General features: G+C 42.5%; 1 protein-coding gene across 13 annotated transcripts; it reads left to right on the forward strand.

The window, feature by feature from the left end:
- LOC121718278 (cell division cycle-associated protein 4-like) lies at nt 1–21,171 on the forward strand. Of its 13 annotated transcripts, XM_042103252.1 has the most exons (6): nt 13,140–13,259; nt 14,372–14,421; nt 15,579–15,631; nt 16,122–16,302; nt 16,547–16,868; nt 18,467–21,171. In XM_042103252.1, exons 4-6 carry the CDS (start codon nt 16,136–16,138, stop codon nt 19,277–19,279), a joined length of 1,302 nt encoding a protein of 433 aa, XP_041959186.1. In that variant the 5' UTR covers nt 13,140–13,259; nt 14,372–14,421; nt 15,579–15,631; nt 16,122–16,135; the 3' UTR covers nt 19,280–21,171. The 13 variants fall into 13 exon arrangements, with proteins under 13 accessions (XP_041959168.1, XP_041959243.1, XP_041959195.1 ...); XM_042103234.1 differs by lacking the exons at nt 13,140–13,259; nt 14,372–14,421 and adding an exon at nt 1–15 and having other exon boundaries at nt 15,125–15,631; XM_042103261.1 differs by having other exon boundaries at nt 13,139–14,421; nt 16,125–16,302.
- The last annotated feature ends 94 nt before the right edge of the window (nt 21,172–21,265 follow it).

The following is a 21,265-nucleotide window of genomic DNA, read 5'->3' on the forward strand; positions in this document are numbered from 1 at the left end:
TGGGTGTGTGTGTGTGTGTGGGGGGGGGGTCATGAGTGCTGAGGAGTGAATGAGTGCAAAGTCAGTATAGTGTGAGTTCAGAGTTGGGAAATGTTTGAGAGTGCTGAGGAGTGAATGTGTGCAAAGTCAGTATAGTGTGAGTTCAGAGTTCGGATGGCCTGGGGATAAAAACTTCTCCTGAGTCTCTCAGTTCTGGCTTTGTGACTACATAGGCGTCTTCTTGATTTCAGCGGTAGGAATAATCCATTGTTAGGATGAAAGGGTCCTTCAGAATCTTTTGGGCTCTTCTGGAGTACTCTTCTGGAATAGATATCTTGTAGAGCAGGGAGTTGAGTTCTTATAGTACGTTCAGCTGAGCGCACTACTCTCTGCAGAGTACTACAATCTCTAACTGTGGAGTTCCCATACCAGGTGATGATGCTACCAGTTAGAACACTCTCAACCGCTGAAGTGTAGAAGGCCTTCATGATGGATGTAGAAACTTTGAATTTCCTTAGCTGACGAAGGAAATAGAGTCGTTGTCTGGACTTCTTCAGAACATATTGAGTGTTAACAGTCCATGTTAAGTCTTCGGTAATGTGGACACCAAGGTATTTAAAACTTGTGACTCTCTCTACCGGTTGCCCGCTGATCATTAGTGGGGTGTAACTGTAGTTCTGCTGCTGCCTTCTGTAATCCACTACAATTTCCTTGGTTTTATTGATATTCAGTGTCAAGCTGTTAGATTGACACCACTGTGCCACCTCATCAACCTGATCCAAGTAGAACTGTTCATTGTTGTTACTAATCAGGCCCAAGATCACTGTGTCATCTGCAAACTTGATGATGGAGTTATGACTACTGTTGGCTTTGCAGTCATGTGTGTAGATGTTGTACAGCAGTGGACTCAAAACACAGCCTTGGGGAGCACCAGTGCTGATGGTTAATGAGTCAGATGTCAGACCCCCCACTCTAACCACTTGTGAACGGTTGGTGAGGAAGTCAAATATCCAGTGACACAGGGTGGTGTTCAGTCCTAAGGCCTTCATCTTTGTGACCAAGGTGAGAGGTACTATCGTGTTGAATGCTGAACTAAAGTCAATGAACAGCATCCTCACATAATTCCCATTCCCCTCCTCCAGGTGAGTTAAGGTGGTGTGCATGAGGTTTGAGATGGCATCCTCTGTAGACCTGTTGCTAACTATGCTAACCATGTTACTTAGCTAACCTAGTTAATCATTTTTAGCAGTTATGCTAACTATGCTAACTAGCATGCTAACTATGCTAACCATGCTAACTAGCTACAGTGGGTAGGAGTCATAGTTGATGACAAGTAACAGTTACAATGGCTGAAAAGTTAAAAAGTTCAGTAGTTTAAAAGGTTAAATTGTTTAAGAGTGAAATATTGTAGTGAGGACTTTTATTTTGAAACAGTTTTTGGCAGAGGAAGCAGTTGAACAGGATGTGTAGTCTTAATAGGGCCAGTTTGTATGCTTAAAGCCTGAGACTGGCAGTTGGTCCAGGTGGCCTGAACACCTGCCATAGGATTCTAATTGCTTAACGGCTCTATTGTGATGTCATCAGCCCATGTTAAGTCTATTGGGACATTTTGAACAGTTTTTAATTAAATTAATAGTTTAAAAAGTATAGAAGCCCGTTTGCGCCACATAAAAAAAAAAATCTGATCTATGATATCTCATTATTGTGAGATACTATCTCGTTATTCTGACATAGTATCTCGTTATTGTGAGATACTATCTCGTTATTCTGACATAGTATCTCATTATTGTGAGATAGTATCTCGTTATTCTGAGATAGTATCTCAGAATAATGAGATACTATCTCGTTATTGTGAGATAGTATCTCATTATTGTGAGATACTATCTCGTTCATAGACCAGGATTAGGCAGCATATTAATTTCAGTTTCACTGCCCACGCACGCATGCCACAGTTGACGAGCAGATGGGGTGCACATTTTGCCATTCTTAATGTAAGTTATTTACTCAGAACCACTGTATTGAGAGTGTTGTCAGAACCGTGATGTTTACCAACACGTAATGTTCAGAAACTAATGGCATTTGGTGATGTTTATCAGCATTTTTCATTGGTTTCCTTAATCAGTAGTTCAGGCGCCTCGAACAAACTCCAGAGCTAACGTTAATGTTAGCCTGCTCCTGTTGCATGGGATAGGCTAGTGTAGGTTTGCTAACGCGCATAATGTGTAGACTTGACGGAAACTATACATTTCATTTCACAATGGGGTAATGATGTTAAAAACCCCTGTACTGTTCCTGCGATGTCACGAAATCATTCAAATGTAGGCTAGGTTGAAGTTGTGTTGCCTTCAGCCTATGAGGTGATGTTAGCAGTATCATGGCATGGACAATAAAGGTCAGAAATCGGTGGTCTGATTTTATTAGTGCAACAAGAACCGCCGTTGCTCGGTTGTGCTTCAATGGTCATGCTTTGAAACAGTGTTGAACGGCAGCCCCCCTCAACCAAACCACGAACAGCACTTCAAGCAAGGACTGCTTCAGGTAGCCCTTTGCATAAGCACGGGTCTGGTTCGTCGTTGTGCACGCATGCCAAAGTTGAGAAGCATGTTGATTGCACATTTTGCCATTGCGTTCTCTTCTAAATTTACCAGAAAGCCACAAACACACTAAGTATTGTACAGTACAGTAAGTATTAAGTATCCCGAATATGATCAAATCTGGGATAAGCCTGTATGTAAACGTAGTCAGTGTTGTTTTAGAACGTTCATTGTGGCGTAACCAAAGATCAAAACCGCTTTTACCCTCCCTGGTTTAACTACGGTGCAAGTGGAAATATCAAGACGTTTAGTGCAACATTTACACACTAAAAATGGAAATGATCTCACTGTTAGCCAAACCCTTGACTCAAGGAGAAACACATAAGCCCAGATTTTCTCAACCAAGCACAATGTCAGCCCCCTTTGTGTAAAACATTCAAAATGTTAACAGATTTTTAGTCATAGAAGACAAAATCACATCTGGTGGGTGTAAAGATAGACCATGTTTTAACTGTAAACACACACACACACACACAAACAGTCCTAAGCAGATCTATTGAGTGATGTGAGTAGGCCTATAGGGAGGGAAAGTGAAAACCAGCGCCCCAAGTGGTTGCGTTCCTATCGAAGAGCAGCTCCAATGTTAAGTCCCATAGACCTATTTCAAAAAAAATATTGTGAAGCCAAATCAGCGATGTTATCCACCAAAAATATTTTGCAGTGTCTATACAGTAATAATATTCTAACTATGAAAATGCCAGACCCTATTTTGCCTTATTTAAGAAAATCGAAATTGCTCCTTTTGTTTCATAAACGAACTACAAAAGAAGTCACGTGACTTTACCCTTCAACGTTACTCACGGTAGCATGGTTTGTTTATTAGCCTGGTTAGCATTGACACTTAACACTTACAGCTAGCTCTTCATGCGAGTAGAAGCACAACACCAGTTATCCTGACATAAAGGTTATCACCACGCGGTTTACATCACGTTCCGTTATTACAAAAATATGTTAAGCCAGTTAAGCAAATTGCGTATTGATCAGTTAGAGATTAAGCGCCCAAACATGTGACGTCACATGCAGCTGTAGTTCCTCATCACCGTGTTACGACAAAAACTCAAAACAATTCAACTGATCCTAAAAATAAGGTATGACCACTTGAAGCAATAGAGGTGACCCCAGTGCCTAACATATGGAAGGCATTACATTAAGATCCCACTGTGCACCGAGATATATTTTTTCTAAAACAAAATTCCATCCACTCCGCTAAACTCTTGGAACGCAACCACTAGATGGCGATGAGATTACTTTCCCTCCCTATGTTGGCTTGTTTTGACCATAGACTGTATATATATAACTATATATACAGTCTATGGTTTTGACCAATTGCAAGTTTTTGACATTATGTTCAATATTGTGCAGGTCTGAAATAGTGTTTTGTTCCTTGAGTGTAGACTTTTGCTAATTGTGGGATATATTTTGTTGTTTTTTTGTCTTGAAATCCATCTTTTTATCACCTCAGGATGGATGAAATCATTGACTTCCTCAGAGAGAAATGTCCCGGGAGACATAATAGAGACCATGGAGCGTGAGAAGGTTTGTAACAGAATATTTCAATTTTTAATCAAACTAAACTTCTTTATTTTCAGTACATTAACGATGGAACATTTCTCCTGACCTTTCCATTTTCTTGGTGTTTTAGATTGATAGGAGTGCAGTTCTGGAAATGACTGATGCACAGCTGAGAGCCTTCTTATGGTGATCGTTTGGCGCTGCTGGGATTTTGTAGGAGAAATGCGACAGCACCAGAAAAGAAACACTTTTTCAACGCTTAAGCAACAAGTTGAAGAAGAGAAAAAAAGATGAAGAGGAGAGAGAGAGAGAGAGAGAAATCCACCAAGTAAGAACGCACGTAAAGCAATGAGAAAGGTTGAGTTGGGTTGGATGAACACGACGACACATGTGGCATCTTCAAGCAAGTGAGAACAAAGCGTGGTGGGGGGACAAGAAGAATGGATGTGTCTAAAGATGCTGTTAAGAAGGATTTGATCAAAATAGCCATGGACCTTTTCTTCCCTTCTGGAAGAAATGCTGAGGGGGACGTTACAGATTTTCATTTTGATTTGAAGGATTACAAACAGATGACAGTAAATGATAGTGTAACAGTTGGGCAGTTGTATGATGATACAGGACTCACATTGCTCAGGTTTTACATCAGTACACAGAAAAAAACAGATGGTGAACCCAATCGGAGTGAAGATCAGGAGAGAATTGAACACGAGCCCACTCCCTCTTTAGGAACTGCTGCAATTCCTCACACCAGTCAAGAAGATATCGTTTTTGAAGATGCTGAAGTTGAGGTTATAGCTGATGCTGATGCAGTTGTTGATGTTGAGATTGATATGGAAGACAGCAACATTGTATACATATCTTCAGGAACCATCTCTGATCATGTTGAACAAGATCTGGATGACACATTGCCAGTGTCTCCACAAGGCATGCCAGTGGAGAGAAAACATGTGTTATTGATCATCCACAGAGGGCAGGTTCTTAAACAGCTTATTGGGCATTTTTATAATGACCAAATCATGAGCGCTGATGTACAAATCCAGTTTGTACATCAACACATGAGAAAGGGCTTGACTCAGGAGGGGTTGTTAGAGATTGTCTGTCTGAGTTCTGGGGTGAGTTTTTGGACCAATGCACAACTGGAAATGAACTGAAAGTGCCTTTTCTTCGCCATGACTTTGGCCAAATGGAGTGGGAGAGTGTTGGCCGTATACTTGCTTTTGGATGGGAAAGAGAGCGGTATCTCCCAGTGAAGATTGCCCCTACTATAATAGAGCAAGCTGCCTTCGGATTTACAAGGTGCAGTGTTTTGGAAGACTTTATGAAATACTTGCCTCCTTCTGATCGATCATTAATTGACTCTAATATGCGCTCAAATATGATTGAGGATATAGAGGAGTTAATTGAAGTCCTTGGTACCTACGACTGTAGGAAGCTACCAACAAGTGAGAATGCAAATGCCGTTCTCCAGGAACTGGCACACAAAACTCTTATTCAAGAGCCTGCCTATGTGATTGAACAGTTCAGCACTTTCAAATATCTTGGTCTCACCATTGACAATAAGCTTAACTTCAATGAACATGTCACCAGCACAGAGAAACGTGCACAACAGAGACTGTATGCAATACTCAAACTAAGATCACTGTATGTTGCCCCCCATCTCCTTCTGCTACTCTACAAAAGCATCATCCAACCCACTCTACTGCTCCCCCTGTCTCACACTTAGCATCCAAGATAATACAAAGCCCTGGACTGGAAAAAAGCGCACTTCAAGAAATGTTTTCTACCCTCAGCCATCACTGAACAAACTCCTGTGACGATCTTCACCCCACTATTCTTGTGTCTATGTTTTGTCTGCACTCTCCACCTTGTTTGCACTGTGTTGAGGAGGGAGGGAAACTAGAGGGGGGGGGGGGGGGGGGGTATGGGTGTGTGTTATGTTATTTGTTACGTTATTCTAAATGTATGAGGCTGTGATGTTCATACCAAATGCTGCTATCTTTTTATCGAACGAAATGATGATGTGTAAAAAAGAATATCCCTATGGGACAATAAAGACTCTCTATCTCTATAATAAAATTTCCATGCTCACAATGACATAGCATTCTCACAACAACAAAAACTATTTCAGACACCCCTATTGTGGGCCATACCATTTTTAACCTCTTCAGCGGGTTCTGGTTATTATAGGCCTAAAAGTTTCATGACGCAAAGAAAAACCCCATCAACCATCTGAACGAATTTGACTGCTCCTTTGCATCTACGTAGGCTATATTTCTTTTGCTACTTTTTGTGTACACTTGTGTTCACTGCAGTGCTATCTGTGATTTTCAAAAAGCGCTTTAGCCTTGGCTATAAGAGCAAACCATACATGCATTCATCACCAATGTGCGCGTCCCAATAAGAGATAATTGGAAAACTTTATTTGCCTAATAGCGTTTCATTCATTAACCTATCTTCAGTTTTAGTTTAGCCTATGTTTCTACGTCAAATTGCCAATGAGATTAACAATTCTGTTGCGCATAAGAAGCATTGGAGAGAAAATGGTGAGGGCGCAGCGCGCACATAGTGCGACTTGTGCGCAATTTCGACTTGTGGCTTGTGACCATGTCTTGCAGACTATTTGCCCGTAAAGAAAAAAAGTGATGTCCAGTCCAGTCCAGAAGTCCAGTACCTCCCAATTATGGAGGGGTAATTCGCATTCTTCCTGAGCCTGCCACTCAGATGTGGCGCGCATGCAGGTGACTCCCCATTTCAAACTACTGCCGTCATCAATGCTTGTGAACATTCAAGTTAGAACGGAAGTTAGAATTAATAAATATCCACCTGAAAAACCTTGATCCGCACAAATCAACCAACCTGAATGATATTCTGAAAGCAAAACTGGATTAATGACTTGTCAGTGAAGCTGTCATCAAAATGTCCACCTGCCTTCATCTGATCAAAATGGTCCATCCAGAACTGGATACATTCACTACGCAAGGTACACCACCAGCGTTCGATTCTTTGATTGCCTGTGCTTGGACCCATAATTACAGAATCGGCTGAAATTACATCATCGGTGCCTCGCATGAAACTTTGCATTGTTGCAATGTGACTGTTCTCAGTTCCGTGATCTAACCTGACCTTAAGTGGACAACTCGCCGATGTCACAGCATCTAAATAGTACCCAGCAATAATGCGTGGATCACTGTTGGTTTTGTATGCTTCAAGCCATATTATCTTTCGCGAGAAGCCATCTATGCAGCCACTGATGCAGACGCCGTACGGCTTCAGTTTATCATATCCGTCTATATGCCACACATAATTCGGCCCACGACTGACATACACACGGCGTCTCAAGCGGTGTCTTGCTCGCAAATCTACGCCACCACCATCCATTAGTCTTAACAACAAACGGACAGTTTCTCGGTCCGTAATTATGCCAGCCATCCAGCACTTCTGGTGCATCCATCTATAGCCATGCAATTGACCTGAAGTCTGGAGTTGCTGATGGATGAACTCTGCAACTTCAGCAACATCAGTTTTATTGCGCCGACGCCAGAGGTGCTTTCTTTGCAAGGTTCTCTGTAAAGTGCGGAGGCTTATTTCAATATTATGCTCTTCATGTAAAAGCGTTTGTATCTCATTGTTTGTAAAACCACGTCGAAAATAGTTTTCAATGATCGAATCCATCTTGAATGACCACGGAAATATAAGGGGCAAAGCATTTCCTATTTAGTCATAGCGAAATATGTCAGAATAACGAGATAGGTATCTCAGAATAACGAGATACTATGTCACAATAACGAGATACTATCTCACAATAATGAGATACTATGTCAGAATAACGAGATAGTATCTCACAATAACGAGATACTATGTCACAATAACGAGATACTATCTCACAATAATGAGATACTATGTCAGAATAACGAGATAGTATCTCACAATAACGAGATACTATCTCACAATAATGAGATACTATCTCACAATAACGAGATACTATGTCAGAATAATGACATAGTATCTCACAATAATGAGATATAATAGATCAGATTTTTTTTTTTATGTGGCGCAAACGGGCTTCCATAAAAAAGTATAAAAGTTACAAAGCTGAAAAATACATAGCACTCTTGTCCTAAGTAAGACCAAAGTCCTTTTAGGCAAGTCCCTCCACTCGGCGGCCATATACCAACGTTTTATGAGCACTCATCGGGCACAGTCTTTGGGTCGAACTGCGCGTGCGCAAGGCTTCACGACACCAATCTTGCTCCAGCGGCGAGATCACAACACATGATTGGCACGATGTCTTCACAACACACCATATGATTGGCTCAATGTATTCACATCACACCACATGATTGGCTCAATGTATTCACATGTCGACGTTTTGCCGAGGAAGGGGTGGGATATGTGTAGACAACGGCCATATTGGCGTGACAAACTAGCCCTATGCATTTCTATGGAGTATTTTTTGAGTGCTGTGTCTCCTCATTAGAAAGTCTCTGGTAAGACCTACGTAACATAGTTTGAATGAAGTTTCTACGTTAAACGGTTGAAGCTGCATTAACTGCGTTAGAAGAAGAAGAATACGAAGAAGCCTTGGAAGAACAGTACAGTGCATTTTCATGCAGTGTAATAAGAAGAACAGTGATAATAGTCCATTGCATTTACATGCAATGCAATTAGAACAATAGGCCTAGTTGCAACACAATGTTGCCTATTATTAAGAATAATATTATTATAACGTGTGTAGGCCTATTGACAATCAGCATCTTAGTACAGCGGCTAAGCACCGGAATCGTAGCCTGGTGGGCCATCCTATATCATTGAAATGTGTAGTCTGGAATCGAACCATTCACCTCGCTTAATCCAAGGGGCGGGCAGAGAATTGTCTTTCAAACTGCCTAGGCATGCAAAAGGCCAGCGCTACGACCATATCCGTATCCGGTCGGCAAAACGGCAAATACATCCTTCTTCGAAAGTAATGACTTAAGTGCATTGTGTTGCTCAACTTTCAAAGAAAAGCACAAGTCCAACTCCTCCAAAGTTGACGCCAACGCCGATTCAAACAACCGCTCTTCGTTCGCCATAGCCACCTTCCTTGTTGTTCACAGTCGCAGGACTGTCGTTATCCTGTTAAGCCCGCCTTAAGACTCTCTAACAAAACAGAGCGCTGTGATTGAATAACATCCACGGTGTTAGCCAATAGAAATCCCTATGGTTTGATACTAGACGTACAGGCTGAGCAAATTAATTTGCCGCCGCTAGGGTGCGTCTAGATTTCTAGGCTACCGGAATCGTTCAGTTTTTGCAGAAAGCATGAAACTTGGCACAGTTATACTACTACCCCTAGTGATCAAAAATTGAAATTCACCCCAACACATAGCGCCCCCTAGTGGCCACCATTTTGAATTCAAATATGGCCACCATTCTTAATAGAATTGTTGATACAACTTCAAAATTAAGCAAGATAAAAATGTCTTTTAAGTTCTAACACTTAACTTTTAGGGTCAAGGAAGCTATTGACATGATTTACAAACAAACCTGATGTTGACCATTTTGAAATCCAATATGGCGGATACCAAATGTGAAAATACAGACCATCTCTATTGTTATTCATGATAGAAATATCATTCAAAAACAATTTCAAAGTTTGAAAAGTCATTTTATCACAACTTCAATAATATATGAGGCATCAAATATAATCTGATAAGATTCCAATATGGCCACCGTGTAAGAAAATAAGCCAGAAATTCTATATTTTCTACCTTCTCTTTCTGAGCAAACCTTAACTCTTACTGCTGAAAAAATTATACACTTTAAAAAATGAAACACATCAGATCTCAATGGGGAAAAAACATCATGCTGGACATCTACATTACATTACATTTGGCTGACGTATTTTTAACCAAAGCGACTTACAACCTGGTAAACAGTTTAAAGCTTTTAAAACAATTCTCTCAACAATTGTAGAACAATTTAAAACAATTCAAAAAGGTAGAGAACAATAGGAAAAGGTGCATCAGTGAGTGCTTTTTATGAGTGATTTTTATACAGTCAAGTGTCAGTTTTAGTCAGGTGGTAAGTGCTAGAATTATCTAGTTGTAAGTTGTGCTACGAGATGAGATATTCTCTGGAGTTGGGTCTTCAGGAGTTTTTTTGAAGATGGAGAGGGATGCCCTTGCTCTAGTAGGAACTGGTAAAAGTTTGGCTGGACCTTAGCGTGGCGCGTCATTTGTCTGAGGAGCGCAACAGATGGGAGGTGTGTCCATGCCAGAACTGGAGACTACTTTGTAGGCAAGCGTTAGAGACTTGAATTTGATGTGGGCGGCCATAGTAGCCAGTGTGGCTGGATGAGCAGCGGGTTAATGTGCCCTTTTGGGTTGGTTGTAGACCAGACGCGCTGGTGCGTACTGGATCATCTGAAGGGGTTTCACTGTGACTTGCCTGTGCCAGGAGTTGGGTAGCATCTTGAGTCAAGTCTCCTGATTTTCCATATGTTGTAGAGTGTGAAACGGCATGACCGGGTCGACCGAGGCAACATGATCAAAGAAGGTTAGTTGGTTGTCAAGAACGACTCCTAAATTTCTTGCAACCCTGGTAAGTGCAACAGACAGAGAGTCAATTTTGATGTTGATGTCATGATGTATAGTAGGTTTAGCTGGGAGGTGAGTGTGTCTTCATCCATGTAGATATGTCTGAGAGGCAATCCGAGATCCGTGCCGAGACCAAGGGGTCATCAAGTGGAAAGAACAGATAGAGCTGTGTGTTGTCTGCATAGCAGTAGTATGAGAAGCTGTGCGAACGGATAATCTGTCCCAAAGAAGTGGTGTGGATAGCAAAGAGAAGGGGGCCCAGTACTGAGCCCTGGAGGACCCCTGTGGCGAGATGGTGAGGTGCGGACAGCTGTCCAAGCCATGGTACGTTAAACAAGCGTCCTGTGAGGTAAGATTTAAACTGATATGGACTGGGTAATATGTTAGGAACGAAAGGATGCCACTTCGTTATTTGGGAATGAAAATTACCAATCCACAGAGGACTGAATTCAAAGACCCCCCAAAAATCTAAGTGAAAAAATGTGTCTTTCCAAGGATATCCCTCCCCAGACCATCACTGGCCCACCACCAAACCAGTCATGCTGAATGATGTTGCAGGCAGCATTGCATTCTCCAAGACATATTCAGACGTCACCTGTGCTCAGGGTGAACCCGGTCTCATTTGTGAAAAGCACAGGGTGTCAGTGTTGAACCTGCCAATTGTGTATTCTATGGCAAATGCTAATTGAGCTGCACGGTGCTGGGCAGTGAGCATAGGTCCTTCCAGAGGCCATCGGGCCCTCAGGCCCAGGTTAGGGACCCTCTACCATCCTGCCCAGCTCTCCTAGAGCAACTGTCTCCTGGAATCTCCTCCATGCTCTTGAGACTGCTCTGGGAGACACAGCAATCCTTCTGGCAATGGAACGTATTGGTGTGCCATACTGGAGGAGTTGGACTACCTGTGCAACCTTTGTAGGCTCCAGGTACTGGCTTATGCTACCAGTAGTGACACTGACCCAAGCCAAATGTGAAACTAGTGAAAAATCAGTCAAGAAGGATAAAGATGGAATATGTATCAGTCTTGGACTTACTATATCATAACAACCTGCTAGACCCTATGCAGTCTGTTTTCAAGAGTCATTCTACTGAAACTGCTTTTCTGTCTGTGACCGAAGCAGCATATGTTTCTTTAAGAGACTTGACAAATGCTAGCATCCATGGGTTTTAGGCTCCTTGCTAGCGTGCCAGCCTCTAGGGGGCAAATTAGAAGGATTGAGCCCAGGCAAGTGCAGGGTTTAGTCACACAGTTAAAACTTCACACATAGCCTAAATGCACCACAGTTTTTGACTCTGTGTCAGAATTTATGGTTACTTCCTGAAAATCCAACATGTCTGCCATTTTAATTATGCATGATTGTCACATAATGTATTTCATGATGCTGAAAGATGGCTATAGACATATTATGTGTTAAAAGCTGCATAGGGAGGGAAAGTAATCTCATCGCCATCTAGTGGTTGCATTCCTAGAGTTTAGCGGAGTGGATGTTTTTTTTTTTTAGAAAAAATATATCTCGGTGCACATTGGGATCTTAATTTAATGCCTTCCATATGTTAGGCACTGGGGTCACCTCTATTGCTTCAAGTGGTCATACCTTATTTTTAGGATCAGTTGAATTGTTTTGAGTTTTTGTCGTAACATGGTGATAAGGAACTACAGCTGCATGTGACGTCACATGTTTGGGCGCTAAATCTATAATTGATCATTACGCAATTTGCTTAACTGGCTTAACATATTTTTGTAATAACGGAATGTGATGTAAACCGCGTGGTGATAACCTTTATGTCAGGACAACTGGTGTTGTGCTTCTACTCACATGAAGAGCTAGCTGTAAGTGTTAAGTGTCAATGCTAACCAGGCTAATAAACAAACCATGCTACCGTGAGTAACGTTGAAGGGTAAAGTCACGTGACACCTTTTTTTGTAGTTCGTTTATGAATCAAAAGGAGCAATTTCGATTTTCTTAAATAAGGCAAAATAGGGTCTGACATTTTCACAGTTAGAATATTATTACTGTATAGACACTGAAAAATATTTTTGGTGGATAACATCGCTGATTTGGCTTCACAATATTTTTTTTAAAAATAGGTCTATGGGACTTAACATTGGAGCTGCTCTTCGATAGGAACGCAACCACTTGGGGCGCTGGTTTTCACTTTCCCTCCCTATAGCATTATAAATGTAGAAAAAAGGGCATATTTTGGTGGCCATATTTGAAGTCAAGATAAGAGCCACTAGGGGGCGCTATGTGTTGGGGTCCATTTCAGTTTTTGATCACTAGGGGTAGTACTATAACTGTACCAAGTTTCGTGCTTTCTGCAAAAACTGAACGATTCAGGTAAAAATCTGGCCTTAGCCGCTGTACTATCTCAGCAGCATCTGCCAGAGCTGTGCAGAAAACAAGCCAAACAGGCCGCCACGCAGCGCCCCACCCCCATCGGAGACACTGCTGTTTTCATTGGTTAATAGCTGAGAAACCAAAACCATCCGTGCGACGTACGGAGAATTTCGATGATCTCACTCCGACCGGCCGGACCCTTTCTCCCTCATTGAAGTTTTTATGTGGAGCAGAATTGGCTAAAAACAAAAGACATTTAAGTAAGTGAACTAATTTCTTTTATCACACGTAAAAGAACAGAGGAAGTAACAACGATGTTATATTGGGATAACACGGAAACAAATAATGGAGGAGATAGGGGGCGCTGACCATCAGTGGTTTAAAGATAGCTATCATTAGCTGGCTAGCTACCTATGTTGGCGAAAGGAAATGTTAGCCATCGAGCTAGTTAGCAAGCTAAAAGGAAGTTCTCAAAATGCTAGGATAGAGAGCTAACCCTAATTTATCTGGCCTTGCTTGCCAAGAGCAAAGAGCCACGGTCCATGGCTTTTGACGAAGAAACTGAAATAAGGTGTCACAGAACAACCCTCTGTTACTTTCAATTTGACACAAACCATTTTTATGTCCGCGTCCGCACTGAATGGGAAGATTTTGGCGGTAGCACTTCTTCCTATTTCGATGTTCGTTTACTAGCAGCTAAAATTGGCTAGCTAGCGACAGCAGGCTAACTAATGATAGCGAGTTGTCTCAAAATGGCTTCCTCGATTGTGTAGCGAGCTTTTGTGAATGAATGTGTGGGAGTCCATGTCTCTCACAGCCGTATACACGTACACATGTGTAGTTACGAAAATATTATTTCATGACATGAATTGTTCTACTACTTTACCTATCCACATTTTCAGTGTAAGCTATCAAATTAGATATGGTATTTTATTTCTGCTGTCTGTCGCTAACTGTTAACGTCATTCAACTCTCCCCACATCCGAACGTTCACCTGTCGTTCAACACTGGCTAACGTTATCTCTGCTACCGTACAGGGGCCAAACAAATCAGATTTACATCTGTTTACCTAAACAAATCACTATTTCGCTTTAACATTCACCTTTGTCTTCCTGAATGGTATGTTTAGAGTGATTTTATTTACAGCTATTCTGTTATCATAAGGTAACGTTAGTCAAACTGAGTCATAACGTTACAGCTCGTAGTCATCATGACATGAATTCCCCATCGGGGATATTGTACACTGTGTGTAACTGTAGGCATCCTGCCACCTGGTGGCATTCGTTTCTGTCCTTTTAACGTTACCATTGACTTCGGTGGCATTTCTTTTTTTATATAAATGTCCTCTGCTCTGCTGTTTATTCTATTTCAGTGAATCCTACCAAGTAGCCCACTCCTATGAAAAGCTTGGAAATTAATGTGGTAAGAAAAAATGAGAACAGAGATGGAAATTGTCTCACGCGGGCTTATCTTTTTTGTAATGGTGCTATCCAAAAAATAATATGGTGTTAGTTGCTCATTCATTATCGTGTATTAGGATTGTTTGTGAGCTTAAGTGCAGTAGTTGCATTATCTATAGATAGATATCTATAGTTGATAGTGTGAAAACCATATATTGCTTTATTAGTTATTAGTTGGGGAAGTTTATGACAGAGTAACAATAATTTGTTTTGCAACAGGTATTAAAAAGGATATAGTATATTTATCAAATGTTTGTGTGTGTGTGTGTGTGTGTGTGTGTGTGTGGTGACAGTATTTCACATAAGACATAAGCCTAAGTCATGACACAAGTTGTGTGTTTTGATGTCATCTCATGTTGAAATATTGCTGTTGTCACACAGTAAGCATATTTTCTCCCTTTTATCTGTTATTTCAGGAGGAGGACGTTTTTGTAGGGTGTAGGCATGCTAATCTGTGATTTTTGTGAGGCTTGTGTCTGATTTATGTTGCAGATTGTTGGACTTCAAAACTACCGCCTTGAAAAAGGGGTGTTGTAACATGATTAGGTCATAATCCTATCCTTTAGTTGTAATAAGCATGACATTAACTACACTCACTTACACCTTTTTGTCACTACTGATTTTTCTTTTTATAGGTTTAACTTAAATTGAACATTTCTCACAAGGTGTGTGTGTGTCTGTGTCTGTGTGTGTGTGTGTGAGAAAGAGAGAGATGTTGTGATGAGTATGAACACTAATGTAAAGCATATCTTCTGTTCTAGCTCAAACAAATCCCAAATCACACACATTACACACAATTTGCGACTCCGTTTTCACTCTGTCCTCTCCTCTTCCTGGATATTGGCGCATGGGCTGGCTACCTCCTTTGCTCCCACAGGTTTATTGTCGTCATGGTTGTGAAGTCATGTACAGATTGCGCAATCTTTATTTTGTCTGCAATAATACTGCAAGTGCTTCATTGTCAGGTACCACCTTCGTGACCTGCAGAGAACGCTCGGCACATGTGCTTGGGGAAGTCACTTTGGTGCAAAAATGTTCTAAAAATTGTTCGTTCGTTTCAAGCAACGTGTTGATTGGTGCAGTTGACCCTATATGTTATTTTGTGTCATTGGTACACAGATACATTGGAGGACATATCAGTGGATCACCCCAAGTCATTTTTGAGATTAGAGGCAAGAAAATCACATTATCATCCACAACCTCAACACTGTTGCTTGTTGTCCACAGCCCGTGCCTTCTAGCACATATGCCCAGTACATGCCTGTCATAATGGCCTGAAGTAGGTTTTGCAGGTTGTGTGTACAAAAATGTAATGCCCAGAATTATACAGGATTGTGTGGATATTGCTGTAGTGTAAAGATAAGTTATGTCTGTAAGGGAAGGGTGGGGAACATTGTCTAATGTGCCTTTACTGGTCTTTTTTGTTTGTTTGTGTGTGTGTGTGTGTGTATGTATGTGTTTGAACGAACATGTGTGTGCATATTTCTGAGTGTGCATTTTGTGTTGTGTTTGTGTTTCAACCTGGTTAGCTATTGGGCCAGATGGTGAAGCATGCTGCAGCTGTTGTACTCCTGGGGACGGGACGGGTGTGACTGGGTTTGGGTTGGGGCTGCGGGATCGGGCGGGTGCGTTAAAGAAACCGTGTGTGGTTGTTCCCTCCAGCAGGGCAGCCCAGAATGGGCGGGGAGAGGGCGGGCCTTAGGCTGCCCGGTGCTCGTACTAAAGTACGGGGGCGTGGCAGAAGGAGCGCGAGGGAAAGAGCCGCCGTGCTCTGGCCTGTGCCTCGTCTCAGGAAAGGTAGAGCACTGCTGCCTCGTAGACGACAAAAACCCCCAAACAAACGGCAAGACTCCAAAAACAAACTAAAAACAAAAATATTAGTCACAGTATCACTTCTACTTTTATGCATACCTCTTTGCATACTTTGAAGTTGTTTAAAAGTGAAGTTGTTACAGTGTTAAATCTGTAAATTATACTTTTGGTAGTGCATAGATTTTTAAAAAAAATAGTATTTTTTCAGTAATATCTGTTGCGTGCCGTGGGGCAGTGGACTAACTGAGGTCCTGTGCTTTTCCTCCTCACCGTAGCATCAAACCTCAGAAGCGCAGCATGTTTCAGAAGGGCACCAAGCGAAAGTTTGCGGACGCAGGCGGCGAGGAGGAGGAGGAGGAAGAGGCAGCGCTGAGGACCGGCGTGGGCATCGGTGTCGGGGCGCTAGCGGGCGAGGACCCCATGAGCCTGCGGCTACTCTCGTCCTACAGCCTGCAGAGGCAGACGCTGCTCAACATGTCCCTAGTGAAGCTGCAGCTGTGCCACATGCTGGTGGAGCCCAACCTGTGCCGCTCCGTGCTCATCGCCAACACTGTGCGCCACATCCAGGAGGAGATGACATATGACCTCACCTGGCAGGTGCGCCACAGACAGTGAGAAATTGAGATGCGCCCGAGTAATGACATTCACATTCAGCCATTTGTAGACCTTTACACAGCAGCCATTTTGACATTAAATAGTAGGACGAAGCACAGGGGTAACTAAATACGTTAATGAAGTCTGTTTTGCTTTTAATGAATATGGGGGAAAAGTAGACAAGTTCCACACTCAGTGGGGATTAAGAAAAGAGAAGGGTCTGGTCTATGTCCTAATAGCTGTGAATTTGTTTCAGTTCATTTGCACATGGTTAGGCATTTAGCCATTAGAGGTACACTATGCAAGATTTTCAACTTAATATAACCTTTACAAAGCCAATTTACAAACTTGTAATAAGGGAATTGTTCACCTAGCATAGCCGTACAGCATAGGCGTAGCGAGTTGCTAACGAGAGAACCAGCCATGCAACTTCAAGAATATATGACTTGAAGACATCTCGCGAGAAGTGATAGTTTGGAGATAGTTTTTGCCTGTTCTTAATCCTTCGCCTCCAAAACAATAGCATTTTTATTGTGTACAGGGGGAACAAGCCACGAGAAGTAGGCTATTTACAATGGCAGAGCAAAATATAAATATATTGCGACTCCAGGAGGAGCTCTACCGTAATTTCCCAACTGTTAGCCGCAGCTTATACATTGATTTTGCAAAATTTCTTCAGCTATGAGGTTAATGCACAGGGGCAGTTAATATGGTATTATTATGTTGTTTTTTTTAACTGGCATAAAACACTGTTGTGGTTTATACACAATGTGGCTAATACACAGGAAATTACTGTACAGTCACCAAAAGTACCTGAAACTGCTTAGTGTACCTTTAAGAACACATGTGTATCCAAAGTAACTTTCCAGTTAGATGCAATACCAGAAAATAGCTGATCGAGGAAAATATCCTTGAAAGAAAAGTGTTTTTTTTTATTTTTTATACCAGATAAGGAAGACAGCAGGTAGTTTCTGCTGCTAAAAGTGAGCAGCTGTTAGTGCGGTTTCTCTCTGAGCTGCATCACATGAATCTTCAGCTTTCTGTTTAATTTTGAGTTAAATGAGTGGCCTGTGAACGTGCTAATTACCAACCATTTTGTTCGAAAATTCTAAAACAACGATGTTTTTTTAATACTTCAAAATAATATTTGCTAAATGAACCTTACATTTTTTCAGTAGCCATAGGTGTGTAGATTTGAACAGAATCTAGTTTGGTTCTTACCGGCTTTTGCTGCCTGAATAGGATGGAGACACAGGATGGCTGCTAATATGTGTGACGTTTCCATAACCTGTGACATATGGCTCACTGGATCGGTACTGAAGGTTAATGCAACAGTATTGTTACCATGGCAATATGTAAACTCTCTTACACTAGACCAGGCGTTCTGATTATCTTTCTAAGGGCTTTGCCATGACCTGTTCATCCAAGTAACCAATTAAAATCGAACCAAAGAAAGGGGCCTGAAATGCACACTGATTCCATTCCATCATGATTATTAGCAGGCACTCTTAGTGTCACTGTTGAGCTGTCATTGTGATGTCATTTCCTGTGAGCCCTGACCGATGTCCACGTTCCCTGACCGTTGTCCGTGTTCCCTGTAGGTAGGTGCGGCAGCCGATGCCCTGAGCCATGCCCACGCTCAGGCGGAGTGTCTGGCCGCCTCCGATCGCCTCTGTCGCTCCGCCCTCACGGAGGAAGAGCCAGAGCAGCAGCCAGCCACGCCCTTCAACGCCATTGGCTACGAGGGCTGCGACGAGGACGAGGAGGAGGAAGAGGAGGTGGTGGTGGACGAGGACGGGGACGTGCCACTGACGTCCGTGGCGTCGTCCGGCCCATTCCTGCCCGGCAGGCTGGGCGCGAGCGCGGGCATGGGGGTGGGCGCGGGCCTCGGCCCCCGCTGGCAAGGGGAGCCCATGTGCCACCCGGAGGAGATGGAGGACGCCGACGACTTCGGCAAAGGCAGCGGCGACGCCGACGACGAAGACGAGGAGGAGGAGGAGGACGTGGCGGCGTATGACAGGACAGTGGCCGCCGGGGCGGCGCACGGCGACCGGCTGGCCAAAACCACGGAGCAGATCTTCAGCCCGTTGTTCGAGACGAACAGACCCACGCCCGTCCCCGAAGCAGCGCTCGAGGAGCTTTTCTCGGATGTGGAGGCGTCCTACTACGACCTGGACTCCATGCTGACGGGAATGCAGGGGGCAGCTGCAGCTGGCGCTGCTAGCGGGGGTGGGGGTGGGGGCGGAGGGGACACGGGGGTCGGGGTACCCAAGGGGACCTCCTTTGAGCTGCTGGAGAGCCTGAACTCCAGCCACACCCAGACCCACACGCAAACCCCCCTCAACCCCACCGCAGGCTGCAGGCCGGACCTCAGCGAGCTGGACCACATCATGGAGATCATCGTCGGCTCTTAAGACAAGCACAGCCAACCGATCAAGACTGGGTAGTTTTATGAGTGTGTGACGTGCGTGTGCGTGTGCGTGTGTGTGTGTGTGTGTGTGTGTGCGCGCTTGCGTTTGTGCACATGCGTGCGTGTGTTTGTGTGCGCGCGTGTGTGAGTGTGTGTGTGTGTGTGCACGTGCGTGCATGTGTGTGTCTGTGTGAATGGGGATGGCTTTATTCGTACAGCCCTGCCCACATGGATTGTATGAAAGGACAAATGAGATGCACCATGATTTTATTTTACTCTTTTTTTTTTTTTATACAAACTGAGATTAAGCACGTATGCTCTATTTTTCATATCTTTTTATATATGTTTTCTGTCTCCTGGTGTATGTTTTTACTTTTGTTTATTTATTGTTTTGTAATTTATTGTTTATCATCGGACAGTGAATTTACACTACATAAATTGAATCTCATAAAGTTGTATATGTGGAGAACAACAAAGATATTAATATTTCTCCTTAATGAGCGACCAGATAAATATATGTCCCATCCAGCAAGTAGAAACATGTTTGTCTTTGTTTGTTTGTTTGTAAGTATATATGTATGTATGTATGTATGTATGTTTGTGTGTGTGTGTGTGTGTGTTTGTACGTGTGTATGTTGAACGTCAACACGATGCAAGGCCTGTGTACTGTTATGTGTGCCCAGAGAATGAGATGGACACTGCCCAATTAGCAGCAGGTTCTGGAATGGACACTGCCCAATTAGCAGCAGGTTCTGGAACTGACCTCGCCCACATCTGATCCAGAATCAGCTGTACGGGAGGTGATCTGTTCTATCATCATCCACTGTCAGTTTTGAAGGGGAGTCTGCAAGGACGGTTGCCCTCCTGCTTCAAGTATCAAGCAATGCAATTATTGTTTTTTGCAATTATTGTCCCCCCCCCCCCACACACACACAGAGAGTAGTTAGCTCCACAGACTTCTCTGCTTCAGATGGCATATAACAGTCCACCTTCTGCAGAAGGCTTTCAGAAGACTGTGCAATACTCATGAGTAAACATTTGGGGAGATCCTAAAGTGTCAGTGCAGAGAATGCCCTGTAGTTTTCAGAAAACACAAGTGAACTCATTTCTGGATGCCTTGTTGGTTCAACTACTACAGTGCCCCAAATTCCATCTTCTTTTTGCGGTTTGATTTCAGATCAACTGCCCCAGCTCTGGAGACCTATGGGTGATCCTCAGATCATATGTTTTATTTAGAATATGTCTTCATTCTATGGAGAAAGGGATAGTCTTTTAACTTGGTTACAATTAACATAAAACATTTGAAAGAATGGCGAATTTTAAAGTATTTAAACTGTTGCCTCTAAAAAGCGCCTGTTAACTTTATGCAGTTGGAGGCCATATTTTATTATTTTTGTATTGTTATTTTTTACAAAAAAAATGATACTGATGTGAATCATTTTATCTGTATTATGTGGTTGCATTAAGAGGTACAAAACATTCTGCTTATTTTTAGATTGGAGTCATGCATGAGGTTACGCTTCTCCCCACCTTGTCTTCTCCAGAGATCAGCATTCCATTCATTCTTTGGAGTGCACCGATGCGTCAGTTGTATTATTAATTTCTCCGATATTCCGCTCCGTGTTGGTTAAGCGTTGCCGCCTTCAGAAAAGTTACTTTAGCAATGATTATGTCCTGTGCTTAAGGATGACTCCAGATAACATGTTATGATCACCGATTCTGTGTGCCATCTAACTAAGAAGGAATTCTACCACTTGTAGGTCATCAGTAACTGTAACACCACCGAATGATGTCAGGTCCAACAACAAAGACAGTATGAATTTTTATATTTCTATGAAGATTGTATATTGTAGCAACTTTGTAAATATTTTTTAAAAATAAACTTTTGCATTGCTATGTGTGAGTCTTTCACTTGTTTTATTTCTGAAGTCGAGTGTAATCATTATTTTGGTTACTTTATTTGGAGTGATTTATTACCACTATTAGGCCC

This window comes from Alosa sapidissima, chromosome 1 (genome assembly GCF_018492685.1).
Source record: "Alosa sapidissima isolate fAloSap1 chromosome 1, fAloSap1.pri, whole genome shotgun sequence".
Taxonomy (NCBI): domain Eukaryota; kingdom Metazoa; phylum Chordata; class Actinopteri; order Clupeiformes; family Clupeidae; genus Alosa; species Alosa sapidissima.

Excerpts from the sequence above, each read along its gene's own strand:
- LOC121718278 (XM_042103234.1), top strand. The coding sequence starts at position 15,307 with ATGGGCTGGCTACCTCCTTTGCTCCCACAGGTTTATTGTCGTCATGGT. Across the intron at positions 16,303-16,546 it reads CAAAAACCCCCAAACAAACG|CATCAAACCTCAGAAGCGCA; the intron begins GCAAGACTCCAA and ends TCCTCACCGTAG. Across the intron at positions 16,869-18,466 it reads CATATGACCTCACCTGGCAG|GTAGGTGCGGCAGCCGATGC; the intron begins GTGCGCCACAGA and ends TGTTCCCTGTAG.